Raw genomic sequence first — 21432 nt, forward strand, 5'->3', positions numbered from 1 at the left:
CCTATTTATAAATATAAAAATATGACAATAATTGTCTCGAAAGTTTTTCAGTTTATTATGAATTTTTGATAGCTTTTCACACTACACTCAAGGAGTAATACAAAGATATAGCAATAATTGTATATGTATTTTTATTGATATATATTCCAGATCTCCAAAGTATGTATATGAGTACATGAAGACCACATGTTCGTGATTTTTCTTCGCTTACCGCTTGCCCTTAAATGCCAGCAAATATTTTTTGTTGGCTGGGAAATTGTTGGACTGCACGGATCCGGTGGCGCCGGCACGCAACGGGAACTGCTTGTGGAAGAGCGGAATGCTGACGTCGAAGCCGTGACGCATCTGGAGTACACTCATGCTGGCCTTGGCCAGAATGGCCTCGCCGGCATCGAAGCCAAGCGAATGCTCCGCATAATCCGGCCAGGTGCCCGAATATAAATTGAAAATTATATGATTCCGTCCGTTATTCCAGTGCGGCAGACGCGCCAGACGCGACGGCACATTGCGAACATAGTCATCCGACAGGGAGTCACGATCCAGTGTATCTATGCCCAGCACAAAGAGGCAGGCGGCGGCGGGATCGCTGGTGTGATAACGCGACTCCTGTATGGCAGTGAGGATCTTCTGATAATTCGCTGAACTGGGCGGTGCGGCGCCCAGTGAATTCAGCGGCTCCGGCGGGTAAACGTAGACCAGAAACTGATCATAGCATTTCGTGAAATCAAAGCACGACTCCATGCGACATGCATTTTTTTTGGAAGCAGCAATAGCAGCACTCGATTCATTGGCGAGCGGTTTCCGCTGCTCAAAACTGATGAAACTGGGCAATTGTGCGTAGGGTTGGATGCCGCCATCCTTGGCCGATTCGTGCTGGGCGCGGCGGGGACGATTGGGCGCCACTTTCAGTCGATAGCCGCCAAAATAGCAGAACGAAATCGCGAGAAATGCGCACGAGACAAAGACCAGAATATATCGCTTCTTCGCCTGCATAATGGCAACGAGTCCAGCTGGGTGCTGTGTTTCCTGCTGGGTATTGTTGTTGTTGGTGTGTGTGTGAGTGTGAGTGTGTGTGTGTGTGAGTGTGAGATGCACTACAAGTTGATTTGGGAGTGGGAAAAGGAGCGCGTGATGCTTCTTGTTTATTTTAACCTTATTCTAAACGCATTTTGCTCTGCTTCTTCTTATTTGTTATTGTCGTTTGCAGCAGAAGCAGCAGCAGCAACAACGAGCCTCTCTTTCTCTCTCTCTCTGCTGTGTTTGTTGTTATTGTTGTTGCTGTTGTTGCTGTTGTCTTTTCCATACACATTTCACTTGCACAAATTTAACACAGCGTTTTTCGCATATTTCTTTATTCAATTTTGTATTATATTTTCTTTTCTATACATATGAGTATTTTTCATATGCTGGCGCGACAGCGATTGCGGCGTCGACTGCGGCAGCGACGGCGACGATAACAGCGATAATTTGGCAGCTAGCATTTCGCATGCATTCTTTACGCATTTGCGCAGCACTCGTGCGGCAATATTGCACAATTTCAACCACTTTACCACTTAAACTAATAATAAATATAATTAATTTGTTTTATAAACAATGTGAACGGGATACAACGCAACACGAATCATTTTCAGCAGCGCGGAGAGCCACCGACTGTCTGTGAGAGACGTAAGAGGGCGCGTGAGAGCGAAAGTGGAAGAGAGCGTTAACCAACTGTCAAAACATTGGCAGAGTTGCCAACTGCTGCCACAGCCAGGCCGCCGTTATTATTGTTTAAGCAATATATTGTTAATTTTATTAAACAAGTATAGCTACAAAAGCTAAATGCTAATGTTATAGCTAATTATTGTCTGTATATGTAGCGAATTCACTGTCACATTGCAGTTGAGTTTTCAATACTTCTGGTTCTACTCTGTTTAGCGTCGCACGCGTTGCACTGCTTTACAACATAGAAATTTACGCCGCTCGTTGTTAATGCGCGCGTCTGTTGTATGTGTTTCAAAAGCTCGGCGTTTACTGTCACATATTACACAGTGTTTTTGGCCAATGAGCCTTGCTTGGAAATTCATTATTTTAGCTCCTGGAAAACGAAGGCATGCGCACAACGCACGCATAATTGTGCGCGCGCAATCAGGTGGCAACGCCATACAGCCAACCGATCAGCTGTTTGTCCAATTCAACAATTCACATATTTCATTGTGTGTGTTTTGTGGGAGGGAAGGGGCAGCAGCAGGTACAAATTTATATTTCCCTGGAGCGTAATATGTTTGTCAAAATTTAATTGTACATTGTGAAACTGCAGCGTAATAATTATTTGGTCGAAATTATTACATTATGAACGTCGAGCAATAAATACACGATTTAGATGCATGTACATATGATTTACTTCTTTTGTTTACGCATTAAATGAGCCCCAAGGCAAATCTTGTTATTTATTTATTTGGTTACAAACATTATTGCAAAAGTAATTAGGACGACGCGTAAAGTAATTACATGCACAAATGTTGCAGCGAAATTCCCCCAAAAGCAAACAATTTTTGGACATCCGCATCCGTCTCCGGCTCTGAACTCTCCCCCTCCCCCTCTGCCTCTTCCCCTGTTGCTGTCACTGTCTCTGTCTCTCCGGCCGCCGTTTTTTGGCCGCGCAATTTCCCGTTACAAACGCGTTTAGACTGGAATTTCAATTATGCACAGGAATGCCTGACCCACTTCCCCTTCCACCCAACCCGCCCCCCGCCCATCCTCAATTATGATGTGCCCGCATAGACAACAGAACCCCCCCAAAAAACAACAAAATATGCCAGGCAGGCAGGCAGCGGCTGCTGCTCTGGCTTCTGGTTTCCCTTTATGGCTTTATAAGTTGACATCCACCCTGCCGCACAGTAAAGTTTGGGGTTGACTCGCATGCAAATCAAATCAGCGTAAGACTAATAAAAAATAGATCCTCCTCGCACGGAGCACTTGAAGCATCCTTTAGCATAAAATAACTCGAGACCCGACCCGACCGAGAGGCAGACTGCCTGGCAAGTCAAAACAAATTGCAGCCCTCAACTCAACTTTTTCTGTGTAGAATTTAATTTTGTCGTCAGAGCAGCCTGCATGTTGCATCCACTTACATTTCTTGGGGCAAAGCGGAAGTTACTGGGTGGCACAATAGGGCATCGTTGGTGTGTGTGTGTGTGTGTGTGTGCGTGTGTGTCTGTGTGTGTGTGCAAAACAGCAATAGAAGTTGCTTTCAGAGATGTGCAGTGTGTGTTGGTTATGAAGACCTGTTTCACAAGCACCGATAGAAAATCCATATATAAAAATGATAATGCTCAAATTATTAGGTTGCTTCCCTCAAGATTTATGAGTGATTTAACTTATTTATATTCGAATGTTAAGGCTCCATTGGTTAGTTCATTGTTCATTGTTATACTATTAATATCTGCGCGTCAATTTTATAATGAATAACAGCAAATATCTTATGAAAAAAGTTCTATAAAAGTAGATCGCAGTTTTGTATATTCTCAAAAACACCTTATGCGATTTTGGGTGTTTTTTTTTAATATCCCGCTTGAACATTATTCGCATCTCCAGCTGCAGTTGACACTGCTCCTCCTCCACTTTTAGCCATGGTCATGCATTTCGTTTCCGTTTCCGGCGCTTCTAATTAAGTGTCAGTCGTGCTCCTCGTCATCGTCCACGTTGGCTGCATTTGCATTTTGGCATTTTGCATGTTGTGCTACCCTGTATTTTATTAAAATATCTCGCCCAGCGAAAAACATATTTAAATTATTAACAAAAAAAACTATTGGCAATATGTAAAACTAAAGCATTATTTGTGTAACAAAGTTTCTTAACTCGTAGAACTGACTAACAAAAGTTATATTTCCCTACAGTTCAAGGTACTATATAAGTATAATTTCTAATGTTGTTTTCCTTCACCATTTGCATAAATTGTATAGCAGTTATTAAATATAAAAGCATTTGCGACATTATAACTAAAGTGCAGGGTATTCTCCAATCAAACGCACTTCAGCAAAGGATTCCTGCTTTTTATAAGCTAGTTTTTTTATATATATATCTATATATATAATCCTCCTTGTGCATTTGTTAAATTACAGGATAACGCCCAGGAAAGTTAATCAATCATGCACACGCTGGACTTTTTCTCTTATATATAATATATATAATCAGAGCATACTTTTAGGTGTTTTGCAGCAGATGCTGCTGCTGCTGCTACTTGGTACTATGGACAAAAGTTTGATGAATTGTGCGCTGTGCGGAGCTGCATGCTAATGAAAGAATTCGATTTATTCCGACCACGCCCCACGTAAATCTGTTTCTTGGGAACGTTGTGACTCTGCTCGTTTGGCCATAAGTACAAGGCACTTTAAGGCTGAGGAGCAGCCTGCTCTTAGCTGACTCAACACAGCCATATTACTCTCGGGGGCCAGACCACATAATAATCATGGCTCTTGGTTAAAGTTTGCAGCGGTAGCAACATCAGCAACAACAACATAAATTCATTAGTTGCTAGACAACGGATTGCAGCAGCTCCTTGTGCACTAACCACTACAACCACTCCCATCCCGCACACGCAACCTCCCCAGTTAAGTAGCTACACAATTTATGACGTCACTTTTAGTTGTTCGCGGACTTTATTTCCTGGCACACTCGTTGATATAGTTCAAGCAGCAGTAGAATAGCGGAATGTTAGTCGAGAATGGGGTGTTTAACTTATGATTTGTCTGCCACTTCTTGAACGCCATTTGTAATCGGCTTTGCATGACCAGCGTTGTTCTGCGGTCTTTGAGCAGAACAGAATCTCGGCAGATGAAGTAACTAACACCAAAAGCTAACCGATTCCAACCCTACTTGAAACACATGGCAACATTTTAGAATTTACATAAAATCGCAAGAATCTCCCTGGTAGGATGCTCCTGTGGTTTAATGCCCAGGCGCAAGGACACGCCATAAACAGCACTCGCTTTCATTGGGGAATATAAAATGGTCGTGTTATGTTCCGATTTCTGTATTTTATGACGCAAATGTGAACGATTATGGATAGAGGAGTGGTTGGGAGTGGATGGGCAAGGAAGGTGTTAAAAGAAGGTAATGCACAGTGTATCTCATTCTCATTCACTGCCTATCCTTATCTCATTTTATATGCAGTTTTCCATAAGCGTGCGCACATCTACTGCCAGCTGCCAGCTGCCACAGCATGTCAGATTTGCTGTGCATGTCAGGCGCCCTCATAGACGTGCCAAGGATAACGCCAATCAAAGGCTGCCACGACAAACTTACAGTGACTTTGCCACGCAAAAGTGGACTGGTTGCTGTTGAGACGCGGCGTTACCGCTGCTGCTGTTGATACTTTAAATACAAATGATTATTACATGCAACCGGTCAGTGGACAGTGTCAAATCCAATCAACGTTGCGTATACTCGATGCCAGCTCGAAACTATGCATGGCGTTTGCCGGTATCAAGGATCTTTGGCATCTTTGCCTGTGATTTTTACACAGCGCTAAATTCGATTTGTAGAACATCAAAGCAACACGAAACAGGCACTTAAAGTGTGTACGCAAAACAACAGCAACAGAGAGTGATGTACCAAAGGATGCCCTGTAAATATCAAATCAAAATCAGACAAAGCAAAACAATGAATTCATTGAGCTTGAACAAGATTGGTGAATATACTTTTTAATACAATCATGATGATATTATATTATATATTATATTATCATTTAAGCTAAGAGTTTTTCTTAGTGGAATGCATTTGTAATGCTGCAGTTTGTGAGCAGATTACAGCGTGTTAAAAGTTGCCATTTTTGCACTCAAATGAAGGATAAGAAAGCGTTGTAGAAATAAACGATAGAAAGACTAAGGATAAGAGAGCTAAGTAAAAGCAACTCTTAAGCAATATTACCCCTTTCTAACCACTTCAAAAAAGTTTTTGTTTTTTTTTTGGCAGGGTATTCACAGGCAAGCAAAAAATAACGCATACGACACGTGCGCGGCCAACAAACACTCAAATTCTAAGTGTATTTGCCTGTGTCTGATGTGTGTGTGTGTGTGTGTGTGTGTGTGTGTCTGATGTGTGTGTGTGTGTCTCTGATGTGTGTGTGTGTGCGAGAGTAATTCAACTTGTTCGCCAAAACGAACGCATAATAAGATCCATAAAACAGTCCAGTGTTTCGTTTTCTGATTTGCCTGCAAGAATAAAAAGAAAACAGAATGCTGTATGCATAATCCTTGTAGCCGGCGCACATCCTGGCTGACTGTTGCTACTGTTAGCTCAGTCGGAAAATATGTTATTTTATGTGCACATTGCGCTTTCAAGACAATTTCGTCAATGTTTTGTTGTTGTTTTTCTTTTCTTTTCTTCTTTATTTTCTTTGTGTATATACGTTGCCACGCCCAAAAGTTGCACAAGGAGTTGGTGCTGTTGTTGCGTTTAAGCTCCAATGATTTTAGCATAATTTTCTGCTACACATTGGATGTGTCTATGTGTGGTTTTTAGCATGCAACAAGAACAATATCAACCACAAATAAAAGTCCTGTGTCGCAATCAACAGGATATTCAATTTGCAATTTGCCATTGGTTTTTAGGATTTTGGTTTAATTTTACTTTTTGCTTATGCTGCAGCAGCAGCAACAGCAGCAGCAACAAGCAGCAGCAACAGCAGCAACAACAGCAGCAGCAACAGCAACATCAGCAACAACAAAGACGCAGCAGCTCTCAAATGCTATGCAAATAAAATTTAATATTCTCTCCACACACACACACACACACACACATACACACACACACACACACGGAAAAACACACAGTCAATGGCGAAAAACACTTGAGAACGCGACAGGGAGAAGTTTTTCAGCCGCTAGGCAAAATATTTCCATTGCCTTCGCTACACGAAATGGTTGTTGTTGCTTGGGGAGGATTTGGTCGAGAGGTGACTGTGGCATACTGCCAGATACGTATGCCTTTTAAATGCTATAAATAAACGATTTATGTTAAACATTAAAACGATCAAAAGAAGGCGCTAGCAATTTAAATGCCTTCAAGCCGGATTAACAAGATTTAGCTTAGCTACAATCTTAACTCCAGTATCCAGATGTAAGTGACCATTTCAGGTGTGTCTGAATCTTACCTAAAATTATGCGAAAAATGCTTAAAGCACAAGATTAAAATGCTTAGCATGTTGCTGCTGCTGTTGGCACACACAAACAAAATTACATCTCTGAGCGCAAACAATTTCCGGGCTCTTCACGAGAAAAATAAAATATTGTTAAGATTCAAATCAACATTTGAGGCAAGTTTAAAAGGCAAAGCAAGCAAATATTAAATGCTGTTTAAAATAAATTTGCTGTTAAAATTAAAATAAATTTGCTATTCAAATTAAAATCAACATGATTGGGATGATAATGATACGCTGCAAGTAAATAAATACACATACTTCGATCTGTAAAACTTAAACCACATATTTGTCACTTTAATTACATTTAGCCGCTTATCGGAAAATGTTATAAATTCCATCAACCTCAAAACTGGACGTTCTCAATGCCACAAAAGCCAGTATCCAGAACAGGCCCGGCTAAAGTTCATGGACAAAACAGGAGCCTCTCTCAAATTGACAATGTTTATACTGTGGCCATATAAACATTTGCCATTTGCGCATTAAGAGTCCCAGAACAGCAGCAGCAGCTGCAGCAGCATCAGCAGCATCAGCAGCACCATCAGCCAATATTTATAGCAAGCCTTGTAGTCTGGGGTAAAAAGAGTGTGGATGTAAGATGGAGGAGCTGCAGTCAGAGTTTGCTGCAACATATTGCATTCTAATGGGAATTTCATTTTCATTGTCAACACTGTTTGAATTATGAGCTTGAGATGCCGGCGCCAGTTGTACGCCAGGACACAAGGACATCAGGACACACAGGACATCGGGACATCAGGACACTCAGTGCACCACCACCATCACCACTCAGTCATAAATTTCTGGCTTAGATTAACACCAGACGAGCTGATGCTTCACCGCCCATCCAGTTTACATTCAATTGAATTTAAGCTGCTGGGCACTTGTGTTCATATATATATATATATATATATATCTGTGTGTGTGTGGGTGTGTTTGTGTGTGTTTGTGGCTGGGCATTTGACACTTTTCAGGTTTAATGATGCAACGCGACTGGGCTAACACAGACCGAGCACACTGTAATCTCGAGTCCTTTCCATTGTCTTTCGGGCTTCCCGTAGCCATACATTTGCGGGCGACGTGTGTCAACGCATTGTGCGGTGTAAATTGCTTGCCCCACTCAACTTGCAACGACTGCCACCACCGACTCCCACCCACTGCCACTTACCTCTGAGGTTACCCAATGCTGTGACTGCGACTAGTACACTTGTCAAAACATTTCTTATATTCAGCGGGTATTCGGATCGATATCCATCTATATCAGCTGTCATGGGAACAATCTCTCGCAAGTCATGTAAGTCGAGTCAAGTCGATTGAGAACGGTTATCTTACCTTATCCAGAGCTAATCTGCTGACATCTAAGTTTTTGTTCAATAATAATAATAATATTTCTGATATTTTAAAAGTAAAGCACACAGAAAATGTAACTTTAAAATTGAGTAGAAATTTAACTAACAATTTTGTAATGATAATCTTGATTTAAGATATCCAATTTGTAGCAGGTGAATTGCTCAATTGTTAGGCATATTTTTTCAGAGTGTACTCATGCCTTGTCTGGTGCTGTCTTGTTCTGTCTTGGCCCCGGCTTGTGTGACAAGTTGTGTGCATAAATTGCAAGCTGCGTCGTTCTCGACTGCATCTGTAAACAAAACACGTGAAGGATGCGTCTGCGTCTGCTGCTGATGCTGTTGATGCTGCTGATGCTGCTGATGCTGCTGATGCTGTTGATGCTGCTGATGCTGATGCGACGACCGCTGACTATGTATGAAGCATATCCTTGACGTTTTGGATTTTGTTTGATGCTTAATAAAGGCATAAGCCAGAGCGACTGCCGACAGCAACAGCAGCCAGAACAACAACAGCAACAACAACAACATAAAGCATGAAGTTTCAATGCTGGTTAAGACAAGCCATACCTCACCTGACACACCCTTACCTGCCCGCCTGCTCACAACTGCTTGTGCGCTGCAATCCAATACCACCAAGCATGCCACTTGTGCACACTTGCTTCCGGTTTGCGACGATGTTGCATGCAGCAGCAGCAGCAGCAGCAGCAACTTAAATTGCTGCCACAATTACACATGTCGCTGTCTGCTGCAGCTGCAGGGTCAATGCTGTCAGCCAACTCAGCTTTAATTTTGACTTAAAGACTTTTTCGATCAATTTATAATTTAGTGATGAATGCGTTAAACATGTCTGATGACAGAACATCTCAATATGTTTTATTCATTTCATTAATTGGAGACAAAAATTCTCAAAGTTGTAAAAGTTGTTAATGGTATAAAAATAATATAAACACTAAAAATGTAATTAATTGCATACAATGAATACCAGTGAACAAGAATACCTTCTTTATTGGAGTATAAAAATAAAATGTCTACTCAAAGAAACAAAAAGAGATATATATATATATATATATAAAGCTAATCATACATCTTGCGTCTAAAATAATTGGATTAGTCACACAATATTCAAAGTTTCGCTCGCTTCGATCCATTTTCTCTGTTTCTGTTACAGCTCTTTTTGCGCTGACCTACCCCAAGGCTTACAAAAGCACTTAACCTAGAAAGTTGGTAAACAAACAAAAAATAACTATATAGTCGTAGCAGTAAAGCTCAGCGATGAGCTGTGGCTCCAACAGTGGCTTATGTGCATGCCTGCTGATAAGCCATATAATGGCTGCATATCCAAGCAAGAAACAACAATGGGCCAAACCAATGCAAAACTAAAAACCGCGCCAGCCAACATAAGTTATCTAAAGTAATTATCAAACGCACCAACAGCGACAAAGCAACATTAGTTTGTGCAACAACCGGAGGCAAAAGTCGAGCGAATTGGGTTGGGCTGCTGCATGAGTAAGTCGGCGTTAATTAAGTCAGGCAACAGGACAAGCCAACAAATGGTCAACGCGCACAAAAGTGCACTCGAAAAACTAGAAAATGAAATCGTGACCAATTTGCACAAGTCAGTAAGAACAGAACAAATAGAAAAAGATGCCATTTTTCAGTGAAAACTATGCAAAACATTTACAAAGTTCATAACTATGGCAAAACTGAACTGATTTTTAAGAGCAATACTTTCTTAGTCATCATTTTGCAGTCTATATAATAATAACTGAATAACTTGTTTCTTGGTAAAAATGATGTGGCAAAAAATACACTTGATTCCGGTTGATTTCATTATGATGTAATGCAATTATTTATTTATTTATTTATTATTAACCATAACATAATAATATGTAATATAATTGAATAATTCACACCTGATTACCGATTTCATCACACATTTGTGCGCATTGCTTGACACAATTTGTTGTATGTATTATTTTATTATTGACCTGCTCAAATTGAAACTTAAATGGGTCAATAAAATATGTATGCATATGCAGAGTGGACTATTATAGATTTATATGCAAAACGCATAAATTTCCAGTTGAGTTGCGACTTAAAGCGCTGCCAACAGAACTGGCTGACTCGATGGCGATGGCGATGATTGTGTGGAACTGTGACTGTCACTGTCAGCACGATGACAGCATGCCACCCAATTCAAGGACAATGCGGCGTATGCGCAACCCAAAAGCTGTGAAGGACATTGAAGATAGCTACTGAAACTTGGGTCTGCGTGCGTGCCAAAGGAATGCAATAAAATAAGCAGCACATTATGCACAGACACACACATTTGCATATAGAAAGGCAGCGATTTTTACTCCACTTCCTTCATACAGTGTACAAACTTGCAAAATGGCTTTGTAAATTGGCTGGTTAGTGCGTTGGTCGACTGCCAAATGGAGTGCCACAAATATTTGCTCAAACATTTGTGCAAATGATATGTGTGACGTCTCCAATGGCAGGGGACTGGCAGGGTGTGGTTGCGCTGAACCAGTGTGAATTCGATGTTATCTTTGATAAGCTTAAACATTTTTGTATAGCAAAAACTGTTGAAATTTAAATGTTGCCCTCCAAATACTCAATTTACAATCGGTTATTAACACGTAGAGTCAGTCAGTTAAAAGTTCACTTTAAAATTTAATATCTTTTCGCTTGCCAACAATTCGATTTTTTGTATTGATTTCATTTTGGGAAGTTCCAAATTGGTTTGCCATCCGATTCTGGGTCAAACACTCTCACTTGTTTAACTTTTTAAGACATGATTGTTGTACAGCTGAAGTTTCTTTAGTTCAATATCATAATCTTTACAAAAACTTTATTAAGAGATGCTCACATTTATTGGAATTAAGTTCAGCGTGTCAATCACAAATTCAAAGAAAGGTCAATGTAAAGACTAATAAATGTCCATCAGCTAATTCCCCAAAAAGCTGAATAAATGAATAGCTATGGCCAATTAATGTGTATAATAAATAATATAATATTTTGCTGTTGTTGAGCATGTCAAATCGCTAAATAAATGGCTGGAAAAAAAGCTTACAAAAATAAAATGAGAGATGCCGAAAAATACAAACAAAAAAAAATAATCATTTACATAAAAAAGGCGATGATAAAAAAGCGAACCGACCAATTTGTCAATATAACACCCAAAGACTTGAAAGCCCGTCCCATGTTGAGAGAGAGGCCCACATTGCCCCGAGCTGCAGATGCGTCCAGCATATGCAAATTAGCGTGCTAATTTGTGAAGGCTGCCTCAAAATAGAGCCATAAATTTTCAACAGCAGCGCGTTGGCGTATTTAGGTGTGTGCGTGTGTGTGTGTGTGCGAGTGTGTGTGCGTGTGTGTGTGTGTGCGAGTGTGTGCGTGTGTGTGTGTGCGAGTGTGTGCGTGTTAGACGCAGCAAACGTAATCAATCAATGGTTTTAGACCCACGACTTGATCGTGATATTGGCCATCATTGGGGGTAAAAATTATAATTATAAAATTATCAGTAAAATACCAACAGAAATTTTAATGATGATTACGGGGATGACAATGACGATGATAATGATTATAATAATGATGATGGGAATGATGGTGTGGGGCGTTGCGTGTACGACAACTTGGTGCGGTCTCTCACCTTGAGAGCTTCGTATTGATTTCATCAACAGCAGCAGCAGCAGCAACAGCAACAGCAGCAGCAGCAGCAGCAGCAGCAACAACAACAGCAACAGCAGCAGCAGTAACAGCAGCAGCAGCAGCAACAACAACTAAGGCAAAACTTGTCTTTATGGGTTTTTTGACTCTAGTTTTTCGATATCAAACGAAGTCAGTGCCAGTGCAGCGGCACCCAAAGCACCCAATCAAAATAAGATAAACACAAATATTACTAAATTCCCTATTAGTTACATGCACACAAAAAGCGGATGCTCCATTGAAGATGGAAGCAAAAAAAAAAAACAACAAAAAAAATTAAAAACGAAGCAAACAAACCAAAAACTATTTTATTTAAGACCACAAGACATGGCCAAGCATATGGAAAGCCAAGTGAATGGGGTAAGAGTCACGAAACGAAAGTGGTACGAACGGATGTAGTACCACTAAACAGTGGTTCGAGCTATACCCAAACACAACAATTACATATTTGGCCATGTGCCAAAGTATGCCTTGCATACTGAATGTAACCATTAAATGAAAATGTTATAAAAATTAATAAGAATATTCTAATGGAAAGCTGAGTCACGTTTTCAGTGTCGGCGACATTTCTTTATTTCACCATTATATATTCAGTTCCGAATACTGTTACTTTCCATCTTATTATAATAATATATTCAAGTTTGATTCGCAAGCAGCTCATTTTAAGACAAAAAAATATATATATATATATATAAAAAATCTCATTTTAAAATTCGCTACAGTTTGCTGGCGGATTGCCTTGAACCAAGTTATATAATGTAATAAAACGATAATAAAGCAATTGAGGCATCTAAAGAAATCTACTAATTAAGTCAATTAAATTCAATAGGTTTGTTAAGGTCTTCATTTAGTCTATGCAATTAACCTTTAACAGATTTGGTGAATTGTAGCTTCTAGTTCTTCTTCTTAATTCTTAGCGTCTCTAAAATTCAAATGAAATCATAATTATGCTTATTTATGATGTCGCCCAACCAGGTCTAGTTCTGAGAACCACTTCAAATGCAAATATGTATGTATGTATCTTGGCATAGAGACTGAAATTATTATCTTCTTCAGCTGTTATTTTTTGCCAGAGAAAAATAAAACTCGTTCGGAACACTGTGCGTGGCAGAGGCACTTAACAACAGCAACAGCAACAACGACAACAACAACAACAAAAATTGCATTGCTCGTGTCTCTTTCTCTCTTTCTCTCACTCTCTCTCTTTGTCTGTCTCCTGCCCCCATTTGCAGAGCGCCCAGTCTTAAGTCTGTTGCCGTTGCTCTGTTGAATTGTTATGGCGTCGCATTTTCAAAAGGGTGCCCCACAGACAACGTAATGCTCCGCTTACTTCCTCGTAAGCGCAAAACCAAAAATATGTAAACCAAAATTGTGGCAACAACAACAACAACAACAGCAACAATACACAAAATAGTACATAAGACGCGCACTATCGAGGCTTTCAATTTGCACATAAATTACATAAGATGACCGAAAAAAAAAAAAACAGAAAAGATAAATAAAACAATACAAAAAAGACCATTAAAAGTAAACAATAAAAGAAAGAAAGATAAAAAAAAAAAATGCGAGCAGCTCTTCCAGCTCTTAAGGGATCAGCCCGAAACTGGTTCACAGTCGCAGCTGGACCAGCTGACCTTGAGACGCGGTTATGCAATGCAATCTTCGGGCTTCAATCTTCAGTTTAGTATACAATATATAATTTGTACAAAATACAATTTGAATTACAAAAGGCCAAAAATCGCATCTCAAATGCAAAACTGAATACATAAAAAAAAACAGCAACAACAGCAACAACAACAGCAACAACAACGTGTCCCATAACCAAAAAGCCAGATTAAAAAGCCCCAAAATGCGTTGTCTGCGCCGGCGTCGCTGCTACCATTGGCTGCATAAGTAAATGTGTGTGTGTGTGTGTGTGTGTGTGTAAGCGGGTGTCTTCAAGTGTATTATAAAAGCAACTCAACCTGGCTGCAAACAAGCCATAGTTAAAAGTCAACTTGCAGCGTGCACAGCTCGTGTTCAAGCTACCAAAAAAAAACATTCACAAATCAAAAAAAAAACGAAGTAAAAAATTGAAAAGAAAAGAAATGTTCAAATTCGTGTTGATTGCCAGCCTGCTGGTCAGCGTTGCCCTCGCCGCACCCGTGAGTGAAACACATCACAATCTTCGGATATTTCAAGCATATATATTAAGAGAAAAAACAAGCTGAGCATTGAACTGAGCCACCCGTTAGGAGCGCACACATTTGGGCCGCTTGGTGCTGCGATCTGTTTCGCATTTCTCGAAGCTGCCGCATTTCACGTTGCCACAGTAGCTGCCCGAGGCGCCAGCTAGAATAGATACAGATTGATTGCAGTGCAAAGAGTTTGGTTTAATGACCCGTTTCCCGTTGTGCTACTCACAATTCTTGCTGCCAAAGGGTGAGCTGTTAGCGCCCGAGTTGCCCAGCAAGTTGGGCGATGCACAACTGCGTCCATTGCATAGATTTGGACAGCATTTACCACCAATGGCGCTGCATTCGCTGTCGTGCAGGCATTTGGGCGTGCAGTTCGTCACCTTGGTCGATGAGGGGCAGTCTGCAAATTACAATTGGCCAATTGGCCAGTGTTAGCCATCAAGCTAATGGAATGCCAATTTTAATGGCCCTGACTTACCGCCAGACGCCACTGTAAAAGTCACAAAGACGCCAATCAAAGCCAACAACAACAGCATAAACTTGGCTGTAATGAGTAACAATTAAATACAAAGAGAGAGAGTTATATCAATGGGTTTCCTGGAAGCCTCCCGTCTGCCCCGCCAAGTACTTGCCCATTTTTCTTGAGTATTTCTTTGTTGTCGTTGAACGTCCGTTTCGTTGCTTTAGTTAACTGCGACTGTCGCCGGTTCGACTTTATACTTTTTGCCCAGACCCGATCCGAACCGATCCGCTGCGATTCAGCCTGCTACTCGAACCAGTTTCTGTTTATTTGTCGCTTTGTCGCGCGATTCAAAAATAAAAGGAAAAAAAAACGCAAACTAAAAACAATAACAAGAAAACAAAAACTATGTAAAAACAACGCCAGTTATCAGTTCGTCTTTGCATTTGCATACTGTACCCAAAAATCAGATGCGACCAGCGACAATCGAGAAGAACGCTACACATTTTAGATATAATTAAGAAAAAAGGAAAAAAATTTAATATAAAAAGAAACAATATTTATATATTTATTGCAAACTTTAACTTTTGAAATGGGTAGATTTCTTAAGCTGATCTTTGCAGTTACAATATATATTGCAGAGTTTAATGTATTTTTAGTTAGTGTAGCTCATTTCGAAGACTTCATATACAGATCGACATATCATTCAATTAACATTTCCGCTCATGCATTTAAGACAAATTGAAAACAAAAAAAAAACAAAATCAACTTCAAGCGAAGCGCAAAAAAATGCAAAACAACTAAAACATGGAACGAACTTGATTATGCAACCTCCAGATTGAGAGAGACCCTCAACTTACGTCTATTATAATTAAGAATGACTCAAAGAGTCTCAGTCATGTTCAGAAAACTCAACGTTATCGACAGCTGTGAATATTAACTCTATAATAAATATTGTTCAGCTCGCAGCGAGTACATCAAAAGCAATTCTGAAATAATTAAATGACTTCATTTGAGTGAGAAAGATCAAGATTAGATTTAGTTACAATATGAAACTATGAAATTGTGTTACTTTAACATATATATATGCCATTCACAGTTAGACGATGACTATGAAGCTGAGGAGAGGAGAAAACTGGAGATAGAGCAGGAGCAGAATCAAAATGCCCAATACTCATTTTCCTCGAAAATCGATGACAAAATCAACGATGGACAAATCCAACGTGAGGAGACTCGCGATGGCACAAAGGTGACCGGTTCCTATTCATACAGCGATGGCTTCGTATTCCGGACTGTCTACTACGAGGCCGATGAGAATGGTTATCGTGTGGTGAAAGAGGAGAAGCAAGAAATTGGCAATGGTCCCGTATTCAATGACAATGGCCAGGCCGATGTGGAGGGTTCACTGATTGGCAAATACTCCATCAAGCTGGATAAAACTGATGACGAGAAGCACTACAAGGAAGCTACAAATTAATATTAAAGTACAGTCAGTCATTCAGTAAGTTTATGGAATGATTTCTAACATTTAGAAAAAAGAACTGAATACAACATAAAGTATAAAACACATAACAGGACCAAACTATGTTGTTATCGCATTAAAAGTCAATTAAAACTGAATCTGAAAAAAAAATATAAATAAATTGTTTATAATTTGTGTTTTTATTTCATCCTTGGAGTCCTTACGTATATCAATATATCCATATATATGTATTTCGAGGTATTTATCCTCTACAAAATAAGATAATATTTCATATTTCACAATGACATCTTTATCATCCCAGCACTCGGTAATTATTTGAAATGACGATTTCAAAAAGATCAGCTAAAAGTTAAGATAAGTTAAGTTAGTACCAGATATGTTGATAATTATAATATGCCACCAGGATTCATAGCAAAGTCAAATGCAAAACGTATTTTATAGCTACATTTTAATAAGTAAAGCATATTGTTAGACAATTTGGATCCATAAAGCATGTAAACATGTACACATATATCGCAGATCTAATACATATATAGCCCATATAATATATATATATATTTCGATTAGACTAGACATCGTCCTGCACGCATTCCATCGAATTATTCGCCGATTGTGTGATAATCAATGCCTTCTCCGAATCCGTCAGATTAATGAGCTTCAGCTCCCGCTGAATGGATGAAAGTAAGTCCGGGGAGCCCCGACCTGGTTTCATTATCAGACTGTCTCGATTACCCGCCTGCTCGGTGGTTGCCTCAGCGATGCCAATCACATCCAAAGTGGGCTCCACTATCGTCTCCATTTGGACTGATTGCCGCTTGCGACGCACCCGCTTCGAGCCACGTGTGATGAGCACCACGGCGGGTGATTCATACGGCAGCGCCTGGATGACAGTCTGCAGCAATTTTGGTGGTGTCTCCGGTGTCTTCGGATTGCCGATAACAACATCAGCCTGCAGGGCACTGCGAACGCGTTCACGTTCCTCCTCCTCGCGCTCGCGGGCCGCATTCTTGCGCATTAATTGACGAGCGCGTTTCTTGAGTATCGCCTGGGCAGTTGGATAGTATGCGATGACCTCGTTCAGATCCGATTTGGAGAGCACAAAGAGATTGGAGTAGCCCTTGGAGCGGACATCAGCAGTGCGTCGATCGGCGCCATTGATGCCCAGCAGACTAATCTCACCAAAGACGGAACCCTCAGTGAGAGTGGCGAGGACAACATCGCTGCCGGGTCCACCCATCACCTGCACCTGGCCCAGCTTAACAATGTACATCTCCCGACCCACTTCGCCCTTGCGGCACACAAAATCACCGGGCAGGAAGGTAACAGCGCGTAGCTTCAACACCAGATCCCTAAGCAGCGCCTCCTCACAGTCCGCAAAAAGCTGCACCTTGGACAGGGTTTGTATGTGCACCGAAATGGCAATGTCCGTCTTTAGATTGATGGGCAGCGCGTCCAGTATGTTGGACTCATCTAAAATATATTATTTGTATTACAGACTTGACATAAGATATAAGTTTAAGATTAGAGACTTACCCAGAGTGCGCTGCTGCTCCCAGGTAAATTGAAACCACATCTTAACCCTTGACTGCACCTCCTGCGAGAGATTCAAGCGCCGCATATATTCCAGTGTCTCATCCTCAAGCTGGCGATACTCATGCCTGTTCCTGGTCGCCGTTGAAATGATATCCCTGATCTGACCAATGAGCAGGGCAAACACAAACACGCCCATCAGCCAGGCGACCGTCATGAATACATATTCGCCCTGCCGTTCCGGCTTTGGATTCTTGCCAATTGAAGTCGCCGTCTTGGTGGCAAAGGCAAAACATCGCACATACGGATGTCCCTTGCCACTGAAGACCCATCGATTCTGCCCCAAGCCCTGATAGTCGCTATAGGCGTAGTACAAGGCGGCTGTTATGTGTATCATGTAGAGCATATAGGTGAGCGTCTTGGCCACACGTACCTGGAGCATTTAACATATTACTGATAATCACGTTTACAATCTGAGCACAACTTACGAAGTGTGGCGAGGAGATGACTCGATCCAAGAGACGGAAGACCTCCCAGAAGCTTTGTATCTTGAAGAAACGTGGAAAACGCAGCCAAACAGCGCCGGTGCCCAACTTCAGATAGAATAGCTCCAAGGGCAGCAAGGCCAGCAAATCCAACTGAGGAATGCAAGTGAATAATTTAATTTTGTGGGGAAAACTTGGAACTTTACAGATCCTTTCTCCTTTGGAAAGCAGCTAGTAGTTTGTCTGACTCACCTTAAACTGCAATTTTCTCATGTAGTTTTTGCGCGTTAAATTTTTGTTTTTCACCCAAAATCCTTCGAATAAATACATGACGCGATGCTTGAAGAAGACAACATCCAGCAGATAAATGATATCTGCACAGAAATCGCAGGCAAGCCAAATGTTTGTGTTCTCCTTGGTCTGGAATGGAAACGAAGCACGCAAAGGGATGACCCAGGCATTGTAGAGGAACGACAGGGAGACAACACAGAGCCACGATATGTAGATCTTGCCCTGTGGATCGAGGGTTCTCTCATCGTTGTTGGCGCCACACAAACTCGAGCAGAGCCAGACATTTGAGCGGGGTGTGTCCGCCTCGAAGAGACGTCCGCGTTGCGGTGACTGGCCGGCTGGGACAAGGCGCACCTTGTGCTCCGGCGATGGATGCAGACTCTTCGTGCTCGCATGCAGTGCACCCTGAGCTGTTGGCGGCGGTGTCGGTGAACTGGCGCTACTCGATGACGGTGTCGGTGGCTGTTCGATGCGTGACTTAACCTTGTTCGCCCTGGCCGTAAAGCGACGCACCAAATGACGCACCTGATCGCGCAGAAACTGTTGACCCTGCGAGTCCAAGCTGCCGGTACTGCTGGCCCGGTGATTCACATTTGTGTCTGCCTCGACAACGGCAACGATTTCGCTCTCATTGAGCGAGGAGGAGCGCGTGGTGCGCATATTGCGATCATTGTTCTGCTGCTCCGGTGATTCATTGTAACAGATCTGCACATCCTGTTCATCCTCATCCGCCACGGGCTGTGAACTGTTGTCCGGCTCTGTTGGCTCCAGCAGCACTTGGCCTGTAGCACTTCGCAATTCCGCCTCCCGTCGTGCAGCGACTGGATCTATGGGTTCCTCCACTGCACCCGGTAGTGGTGTTAGCTCCACATATTGTGGCTGCAACACACGCCGCACACTTTCCGGACTGACAAGAGGTTTCTCGTGCTTCAGTATGTGCTTGACCAGGGCATGGGTGCTCTCAATGTTGCCGATCTGACCCGATCGCTCGGCATCCACGCAACCAATGCGCCCGTTGCGAAAGTAGAGTCTCGAATGAAAGAATCGTGGACTGTGTGGACGCTGGCGACGCTGTGGTGCTTTGTAGGCATTGATCTTGTAGCTAATCCGCTTGGCCGGACTGGGCGTCTTGTTCTCCTTGTCGCGTTTGCGGTTTTGGATCGCCTGCAGTTCCTGTTCCTTTTCGCGCTGCATCAGCTGCTCGGTGGCGCTGACAAATTGCTCAATCTCTTTTATATCATTGGAGATCTCCTCCAGACTGCGACGCACATGCGCCTCCTTCTCCCCGGGCGTCGAGTAGCGACGCTGTGGCTCCGGCCGTGTATTTATCACATTCCTCATGAATGCATGCCGCTCCAGCGTCTCACAGAAACGTGGCGAAGATGGCCTCTTCACCTGTCCCGGTACCGTCGCCATCCGTTTGAGTTGGGCGTGTGCCTGTGCCTGGAAGTCGTCGTAGGCAAAGTTCTCCAATATGTTTGGTGATGATTTCAACAGCGCTGCTGTCGCCTCTGTGTCGAGCTCCGTGCTGCGCTGGCCCAGCTATGAATGAAAAACAAAACACTTGAGTCGATTCCCAGCTTAAAAAACAAACGAAGGCAAACCACAAGCGGGCAGCACGCAATTCCAATAAATACAGCAACAAATATATATCAACAATTGTGCCTTGCATGCTAATTGCTTTGGGACGCCCGCACAATCACTTTGAAGTGTACCCCCCTCCACCTCTCCTTTCTGGTAGAAACCCCCTCAATACACCTCATTCAACGGACAGCAGACTGTTCATCTATCATCCATCAGCCGAAGCGTGTTTTTAGTCAGCGAAGGACGTTCAAATAGCCGCCTAAGCAGCGATAGGATCAAATAGCTGTACTTCAAAGCTGTTAAGGTCAAGTGCTTATCTAATAATAATATCCTTACTCATTTTGAAATTAATTTCATGTAAATATGAGTTCGATTTTGCAGTTTTATGAACTTTGAACTTCGACAAATGTTTGTTTTATAAATTGGAACTTGGTTTTGTGCTTAATTTCCATTTAAATAGTTGCTAAAGATTTCAATCTATTCAATACTGCAAAGTATAAACTAAGTAAAGAACAGCTGTAACTAATACATTTTATATCAATAATAATAATGTTCCTCCCATTTGTTTAGCATAAAGAAAAGATAGATTTATATCTGATCTTAGCTTTATCCTTTTGTTTGTTTTTTAAGCCTACAAAATTTTCAAATTTCAACATTTCAGAAATGCTATTTTCTGCAGACAAAAATTAACTAGTTTAACATGCACATTAAAAACTTTAAAAACACGTTTAATTGTTGTCTATTTTACCTTACGATGGCGGCCCTTGCTGGCCATATTGTTGATGTTGTTGGTATTTGATGGTGTTGTTGCTTGTGTCTTCTTGCTCTTTGCTGTTTACTTCGCGGTGCGAGTTCACGCGCCAGTTCAAAGTTCAGGGTCGTTTTCGCTTTGTCTGTAATTAAAATTAAATTGTCGCATGGCACACGCGACGTATGATTAATGTTGAAAATGCCATTGCGCCGCGTCTCTCATATCAGTCATATCAGCTGCCCGCTCGCTCCTTGCCATATGTTTTGGACATTATTGATTTTTCGCAGAGTTGCAGTTGTAGTCAGCCAGTTGAAGTGTGTCCGATAATAATTCGCACTTCCAAATGTCGCCGCTCAACAGGTGTGCGTTTTGAAACAGATTCTTACCTTTAGTTTTAGTTAACATCTGTCAATTGAGGCTACTTAAGGGTTGAT

The 21432-nt window shown here is 41.6% G+C and overlaps 4 protein-coding genes across 5 annotated transcripts in view; 1 reads left to right on the forward strand and 3 right to left on the reverse strand.

Annotated features, from left to right (window-relative positions):
• The window catches only part of LOC6561214 (exostosin-1), a 64658-nt gene extending 62963 nt beyond the window's left edge, over positions 1–1695 (reverse strand). The window contains exon 1 of the mRNA XM_001985956.2: positions 212–1695. Within this exon, the coding sequence (XP_001985992.1) occupies positions 212–993 (782 nt within the window). The 5' untranslated portion in view covers positions 994–1695. The remainder of the gene's footprint in view (positions 1–211) is intronic.
• Positions 1696–12567: 10872 nt separating this feature from the next.
• LOC6561154 (cuticle protein 21) lies at positions 12568–16494 on the forward strand. 2 transcript variants are annotated; one of them, XM_043214995.1, is made up of 2 exons: positions 12568–12597; positions 15974–16494. In XM_043214995.1, the coding sequence occupies exons 1-2, from the start codon at positions 12577–12579 to the stop codon at positions 16349–16351; spliced, it is 399 nt and encodes a 132-aa protein (XP_043070930.1). In that variant the 5' UTR covers positions 12568–12576; the 3' UTR covers positions 16352–16494. The 2 variants fall into 2 exon arrangements, with proteins under 2 accessions (XP_043070930.1, XP_001985995.1); XM_001985959.2 differs by lacking the exon at positions 12568–12597 and adding an exon at positions 14296–14381.
• On the reverse strand, positions 14404–15174 carry LOC6559347. Its single transcript, XM_001985960.3, has 4 exons — positions 15047–15174; positions 14893–14958; positions 14641–14814; positions 14404–14568 (listed from the first exon to the last, which is right to left on the reverse strand). Exons 1-4 carry the CDS (start codon positions 15048–15050, stop codon positions 14468–14470), a joined length of 345 nt encoding a protein of 114 aa, XP_001985996.2. The 5' UTR covers positions 15051–15174; the 3' UTR covers positions 14404–14467.
• A 296-nt stretch (positions 16495–16790) lies between the features above and the next one.
• Positions 16791–21202, reverse strand: LOC6559348 (cGMP-gated cation channel alpha-1). The gene is made up of 5 exons (XM_001985961.2): positions 20996–21202; positions 18625–20205; positions 18376–18525; positions 17891–18320; positions 16791–17827 (listed from the first exon to the last, which is right to left on the reverse strand). Exons 1-5 carry the CDS (start codon positions 21020–21022, stop codon positions 16926–16928), a joined length of 3090 nt encoding a protein of 1029 aa, XP_001985997.1. The 5' UTR covers positions 21023–21202; the 3' UTR covers positions 16791–16925.
• Between the last annotated feature and the right edge of the window lie 230 nt (positions 21203–21432).

This window comes from Drosophila grimshawi, unplaced genomic scaffold, assembly GCF_018153295.1.
Source record: "Drosophila grimshawi isolate 15287-2541.00 unplaced genomic scaffold, ASM1815329v1 contig_1367, whole genome shotgun sequence".
Classification (NCBI taxonomy): domain Eukaryota; kingdom Metazoa; phylum Arthropoda; class Insecta; order Diptera; family Drosophilidae; genus Drosophila; species Drosophila grimshawi.

What these genes read in the sequence shown, in the direction of transcription:
- LOC6559348 (XM_001985961.2), bottom strand. Translation starts at nt 21,022, where the DNA reads ATGGCCAGCAAGGGCCGCCATCGTAAG. An exon ending in GCAAGGGCCGCCATCGTAAG is followed by an intron (nt 20,206 to 20,995) that starts GTAAAATAGACA and finishes TTTCATTCATAG; the next exon opens with CTGGGCCAGCGCAGCACGGA. An exon ending in TCATCTCCTCGCCACACTTC is followed by an intron (nt 18,321 to 18,375) that starts GTAAGTTGTGCT and finishes TAAATGCTCCAG; the next exon opens with GTACGTGTGGCCAAGACGCT.
- LOC6559347 (XM_001985960.3), bottom strand. An exon ending in TTTTACAGTGGCGTCTGGCG is followed by an intron (nt 14,815 to 14,892) that starts GTAAGTCAGGGC and finishes TGTAATTTGCAG; the next exon opens with ACTGCCCCTCATCGACCAAG. An exon ending in ACCCTTTGGCAGCAAGAATT is followed by an intron (nt 14,569 to 14,640) that starts GTGAGTAGCACA and finishes TATCTATTCTAG; the next exon opens with CTGGCGCCTCGGGCAGCTAC.
- LOC6561154 (XM_001985959.2), top strand. Translation starts at nt 14,325, where the DNA reads ATGTTCAAATTCGTGTTGATTGCCAGCCTGCTGGTCAGCGTTGCCCTC. An exon ending in GCGTTGCCCTCGCCGCACCC is followed by an intron (nt 14,382 to 15,973) that starts GTGAGTGAAACA and finishes TGCCATTCACAG; the next exon opens with TTAGACGATGACTATGAAGC.